The 7,112-nt window shown below is 39.0% G+C and overlaps 1 protein-coding gene across 1 annotated transcript; it reads left to right on the top strand.

Moving 5' to 3' along the window:
* The first annotated feature begins 5,881 nt into the window (after positions 1–5,881).
* Positions 5,882–6,556, top strand: LOC145158448 (uncharacterized). The gene has a single exon (XM_079077343.1). It carries the CDS (start codon positions 5,882–5,884, stop codon positions 6,554–6,556), a length of 675 nt encoding a protein of 224 aa, XP_078933469.1.
* Positions 6,557–7,112: the final 556 nt, after the last annotated feature.

Genomic DNA, 7,112 nt, shown 5'->3' with positions numbered 1-7,112 from the left:
TTCAATAATCGCGTGAAAACAATTAATGATCTGGTGAGACATGTCGGTTGACACCTTAGAGTGTATGATCGTAGCATGTAGTTATAAGCAGAGCCTCCTGGAGGGAGAGCGGGAGTTTGTGTATAGATCTATACGGGGTGACACCCCACGCCTCAGTTGTTCGCTACAGCTAGACTAGGCCAGTCTAGGGCGACAAACCTTACCTTCGACAAACCGGCGTCCGATAGATGCCAAGACATGCGAATTAGTCATTATCAAACATGGTTGTAACGACTCACATAGAGATCAATACTATCAGAACATTACAACATACTAATACTCTTGTGACGACACCAAACATACATACACTCATACATGGTCTTAGGGTTTTAGGACCACAACACTTTTATAATCATAAAATATTGGATTTTCTGGGGAAAAACACAATGATACACTACCAACTACTTACAACAGAAAAGACAGGATTTTCCGGGTTACTTCTTCATACATCTTTTCTACAATGGAAATCACGCATGCATTAATACTTGATTTGATACATCATTTTCAAACTCTTTTGCAAAAAATATTGGATTTTCTGGTGTTTTACTAACGATACAAACTTTTTCATTACAAATACACGTATGAACTCACCAACATTGTTATGTTGACCGTTTTTAAAATAACTTGTATTCTCAGGAACTCGTTAAGCGGAAGAACCAACAAGAATATGGGATTTTGTTTTGTGTACATTTAAACATCATACATTGAATGTTTTGGATATGTAAATTAAAATATTGTACTTGATGTAAAGGATGGCAGTTGTATTATATTATGCATGGTGATGATGATGTTATGTTTCATTTATATTCATTGTGATGATATTTCAAGATGAAGTCACGCACAAGCCCCCAGATGTTTCCGCCGTCTGGTTCGGGGTGTGACAAATAATAATAATAATAATAAAATTGTATTGTTGGTTCGTCAATATAGAAACTCAAAGACATATCAAAATTTTGTATTGTATAAGCACGTTATGCACCATTAATATTGTAATCATCTTCGATTTTGAAGTGGGTCTAATAAGTTTGGAACTCGTCTTTTATTGGTGTAGAAGAATCAGGTGAAATCTTTTATTGGAGTCCACTAATTTTTTAAGATCAAACACCTTTCAATATAAGGCTTCTACTATAAAACTTAGAGAAAACTATTTTAGGAACAAAGAAACCCCAAATGGATCTAGCATCAGACTTTTGAATGTCTTCTAACGGATATATGGTCTTCCTAGGGATGAGGGTGTTTCATGGCTTCTACAAGATCTACAGTGTTCTCGTCTTCTTTTATAAGCTTCTACAATGTTAGGATTTTGAATTTAGGGCTTCCCCAGCATAGATATGCAAAATCCTCCACCACCACCATTTGAACACCTGGTTTCCAAAACCCTAATGTCGTCAGAGTTGGAGATGCTCGATGTTGTCATGGTGGGTGCGGCCAACGGTGTGATGGAGGTGTAGGGTTGTGATGTTGATTCTTATAGATGGAGATACATGTGGTTTTTATTGTCATGCCAGGGAAACGACGTTTACGGTTGTAGTGAAGAGATATATTGTGACATCCTCTAGTTTTCATAACCAAAAAAGATTTTTTTTTACGCTTTAAAAATCATGATACTTTATTTGCGGAAAATCCCATTATATAAAAATCTTTTGAGTATAAGATTATCTCAAATAAAACCCTAAGGATGTCATAATCAATACAGATACATGAGTTACAACATAAAGACCTAATGGTCCTGAACACCATTACAAGCTTTCTTTTTATCATTCAGCATCCTAATCAAGTTCCAGCAGCTTAAGTCTTGATACCTATGATGCATATAAACTGAGTAGGCCAGGTTGGGAAACATGGTGAGATACACATAGATTTCAATCCCACAATGTTTATATATATATATATATATATATATATATATATATATATATATATTTATATATATATATATATATATATATATATATATATATATATATATATATATATATCTTAACAATGCAAAACCAACTATTACCAAACAACATATAGATATAATTCTGATTTGGATATCTATAAGCCTCATACCCATACATACCCAGCTCAATCGATCCTCATATACCCTAGTCCACGATTATCATGAAGATAAATCGTTTAGAAAATGACTTGACTACGCCGCTAGGGGCTTCCTTGGCTGGTGAAAGTCATAAAGACACTCAGTCCAGCATAGTATTTGATGAATATGATATCCCATTTCATCAACGTATGTGGGTTATTTACCCACACTATCAATGTACTTCACAAGACCGTCTAGAATGATTAAGTTTTGTCACCTTATTATGGGAGATGACCATACATACTATTACAATTGCCCGATCTGGACCCACCATTTTTGGTTATCCAAAAAGGAATACGATTTGTACTCTGGTACCTATTTTCGTACCATTAACACCTAAAAGTGTCAAGGAACATAACTCTACTCTCCTTTCCTAACTCACACACATGTATCCCGAATGAAACTACCTGATATCAAACTTAACTGAACTATGTATCTATAATAAGTCTTATATTATTAACAGGAAAAACTACTAGGTTCCCAATACCAACTACGTTTAGACAACACTACCCTAATTTAGTGTGTATATGTAACACGAAGTGTTTTAGGTATTTCTGGCAGTCACTACAGAAAGCTCTTGGAACTAAGTTGGATATGAGCACGGCTTATCATCCGCAGACTGATGGACAGAGTGAGAGAACAATTCAGACATTGGAAGACATGTTGAGAGCCTGCGTCATCGATTTCGGTGCATCATGGGATACTCATCTTCCTTTGGTTGAATTTTCATACAACAACAGCTACCATACCAGCATCAAGGCCGCGCCGTTTGAAGCCCTCTATGGCCGTAAGTGCAAATCCCCTCTGTGCTGGGCTGAGGTGGGCGACACGCACCTAGCCAGGGGTCAAGTCCCCGACAGTACTCTCACCGGTCCTGAGATCATCCGAGAGACAACAGAGAAGATTGTACAAATCCGGGAACGACTGAAAGTCTCACGAGATAGACAAAAGAGCTACGCCGATAAGAGACGAAAACCCTTGGAGTTCCAGGTTGGTGACTGCGTCCTTCTGAAGGTCTCACCCTGGAAAGGCATGATACATTTCGGGAAGCGTGGAAAGCTAAACCCAAGGTACATTGGACCGTTTGAGATCCTTGCTAGGATCGGTCCCGTAGCATACAAACTTCAGTTACCGCGAGAGCTCAGCAACATCCATCCTGTCTTCCACGTATCGAACCTAAAGAAGTGTCTGTCTGATGAGACACTTGTGATTCCTCTAGATGAGATTGAAATCAACGAGAACCTCAACTTCGTGGAAGAACCGGTCGAAGTCATGGACAGAGAGATCAAACGAACGAAACAAAGTCGCATCCCGATAGTGAAGGTTCGCTGGAATGCCAAGCGGGGACCTGAATTCACTTGGGAGCGTGAAGATCAGATGAAACAGAAGTATCCACATCTCTTTCCTAATCCATGATTTGTATTCTATGTTCGAATTTCGAGACGAAATTCCCTCTAACGGGGGAATGATGTGACAACCCGAAACTTGTTCTGTTTCCGTTGGGCGATTTCCGTTAATAAAATTTCGAATTCATTAACTTTTCCGTCAAACTTCTTGGTTTAGAAAAATAATCTAGTTATATATAATTAAATTATTTACGAGTCGGAACCAAAAATCGCACGGAAACCCGAATATCTCGAAAAATCAATCAAATCTGGCCTAAGTGAGTTTACAACCGTAAACTCGTTTACGACCGTAAACTCGTTTACGGCCGTAAACTCGTTTACGGCCGTATACCTGTTTACGGTCAGCAAAAGGTGGACTCCCACCACCGACCACAAAACCACTATAAATTTGAGACCTCCACCTTCATTTGAACATTTCTGGCCAAAAACTCTATCCTTCTCTCTCTAAGAACCTTGATCGTAAACACCTAAAAACACCTTCAAACTCCGGGAAACATCGAGAAACACCGTTTGGAGCCACTTCGGAACGTTTGGAAACGCTTATCTCTTCGAAATCAGCACCATTGTTCTTGAGTTTACGGTCCATCTTCAAAGACCGTAAACACTGTTCTTGAGTTTACGGTCCAAGCCTTCAAAGACCGTAAACCCTGTTCTTGAGTTTACGACCGTAAACTCACCAAGCCTTCAGAAACCGTAAACCCCAGTTCATGGCCGTAAACCCTGTTCACGGCCGTAAACTATCAGTCGACCGTAAACCCTTGTTCACGGCCGTAAACACCTTTTAAGTGGTGCTTTTGGCTGAAAACCCACTTTCATCGATTCGATCAAGTCTCGGTAACATTCCTCAACCGAATACAAGTGTCCTCTAACACTTTATCTAACGAAATCACTAATTTAGATACATATATGTATTTATTTGATAATAGGATTTCGTTAAGTGTCACGTGCAACAACTCGAGGATCTTCATTTCAGTCAACGCTTTCACACAACAACTGTGAGTTCATACCCCTACATTTTTCCATATTTTCAATGTTTTCAGGGGGGGGGGGGAATACAAGCTAAACATAAATGTTTTCAAAAACTCATGCAAACCTCATACTTTAACCCTTTGTACTGTGTTGAGCATAAGGGATGTTTTCACTAAAATTGCATAGTTTTCCGGACATGCTATTCACTAAACATGCAAACTATAATCGGTATAGTTTGTGATTTTTCTAAACATAACAAGTACAGAAACTTTCACTACTAAACATATGCGCTAAGACAGAAACAGTTTGCAGTTACATCACTACTTTATCATGGCTTTTCATAACTGTAATTATCACTACATATGATATACATACGGATTTTCATTATGGTAGAACACTACTACACTACATGTAAACTAGATTGTACGATACTGTGAGGCGCTACTTCACTACTGTACCCTTAGGTGTACAGGGATAAATCCTATCATAGTATAACCAGAGTCTCCTGGAGGGAGAGCGTGAGATTTGTGAATAGATCTATTCGGGACTGACAATCCTACATCTGGACTGCTAGCTACAGTTAGGCGGGCACGCCTGAGATGTACAAATGTCATTTAACTCGACGCCTGAAGAACGTTGGAAAGGTCTCTGGTCATACAAGCATGGTTATACGACTCACAATATGTATAAATCACATTTAGTTTACAACTTGACACTCTTCAACAGTTCTATTTATACTAAATAGAACTAGCACACACTACGTATACTGGCTAAAGTCAGGGTTTTCAAACAGAACCGATTATGCATTGGTTTCACATACAAAATACCTATACTTCATGATTAGCTCTAGATAGTCACATGAGGTAGTATTCTCGCACATCACTACGGTTTTCAGTGACTAACATCCATGGTTTTATACAGAATTGAGAAGACTACATTTTCATTAAAGAAAATATCGGATTTTCTTGGAACTATACAAACATTTTTGCGAACTCATCAACGATTTTCACTACAAACCACCGCTTATGAACTCACCAGCTTTATGCTGATATTCTTTCAAACTACTTGTATTCTCAGGAAATCAGTAGTCAGGTACTTGCTGGATTTTCGAGGAAATGGAGCAATAAGAGTTTTATGTTTATACTATACAAAGCTATTGGATGTAATTCAAACAAAGTTTCAACTGATGTAAACATTTTTATTTAAGTATTCACTGTAATGGTTGTGTTGCTATGATTGTTGTTAGTCATTGGTTGTGATGCTACACATGACGTCCTCCGCCGCGGAACGTTTCCGCCATCGGTTTCGGGGTGTGACAGTGCAAGAGGAAGAATCTGAAAACCAAAAATCGCAGAAACCCGACGCGACTCGCCGAGTCGAAGACATGGACTCGATGAGTCCCCCACCTGAACAGAATAATAAGTCTCATGTTAAACCATATCAACATCCATTGCCGTTTCCAGGACGAGCTAAACAAGATAAAAATGATATTGATTATCAAAAATTTATGGAACACATCAAAGCCCTTCAAATCAATATGCCCTTCATCGAGGCGGTTACACAAATGCCTAAGTATGCCAAGTTCTTAAAGGAGCTTCTTACAAATAGGAAGAAGATGGGGGAGGTGCAGAAGGTGGTTCTAAATGAAAATTGTTCAACCACCATGTTGAACAAATTACCTAAGAAGAAAGGTGACCCGAGTAGTTTGACCTTGCCTTCCCAATTCGGGGATTTATCAACTATCCATGCATTAGCTGATTCGGGGGCAAGTGTTAACCTCATACCATACTCATTCTTCAAGAAATTAGACCTTCCAGAACCAATGCCAATTCACTTGGCTAATAAAACGGTAACATTTCCGAGGGGGATATGCGAGGACCTGTTAGTAAAAGTTGACAAATTTGTGTTTCCCGCAAACTTCATAGTGCTAGACATGGAAGCGGACCCTCAAGTCCCGATTATACCTGGAAGACCCTTCCTTAACACCGCGAGTGATATAGTAGATATGAGAGATTCAAAACTTACCCTTCGGGTGAGGGAAGAATCAGTTGCATTTTGAATAGATCAAGCCATGAAGAATGCAAGGTGTAGTGATGACACGGCGTTCTCGGTTGATATGTTTGAGGAGTTAATGGAAGAGTGAAAGGAAGACAAACCAAGTAAGTCTACCATTACTTTTGAAGATGAATTTGATGATGAAACAGATCTGATGGAGATAGAGAGACTGCTTGAAGAAGCTGAATATAATGAATTGAACAGAAGTGCTGAAAGCCCGACTCACCGAGTAGCATCATCGGACTCGACGAGTCCGTTTGAAAAAACACGACCAGACGTGAATTTTGCCTTGAACTCGACGAGTCCCCTCACGGGACTCGACGTGTTTAGCATACAGAACACGAAATCAGAGATGAAAATTCTACCTAATCATCTGGAGTATGCATTTCTTGAAGAGGGTGAACAAAAACCAGTAATTATAGCTTCTGACCTTACCAAATCTGAAAAAGAAGAGTTAGTCCGAGTTCTAAAAAAGAGAAAGAATGTTATTGCATGGAACATTGCCGACATTAAAGGGATTAGCCCTTCTTATTGTTCCCACAAGACCAACCTAGAAGAAG

The sequence above is a fragment of the Lactuca virosa genome, chromosome 2 (assembly GCF_052849685.1).
Source record: "Lactuca virosa cultivar CGN04683 chromosome 2, Lactuca_virosa_CGN04683_v6, whole genome shotgun sequence".
Taxonomy (NCBI): domain Eukaryota; kingdom Viridiplantae; phylum Streptophyta; class Magnoliopsida; order Asterales; family Asteraceae; genus Lactuca; species Lactuca virosa.
Note: the sequence above shows the minus strand (reverse complement) of the source record. Positions and strands in the feature narration are given on the sequence as shown.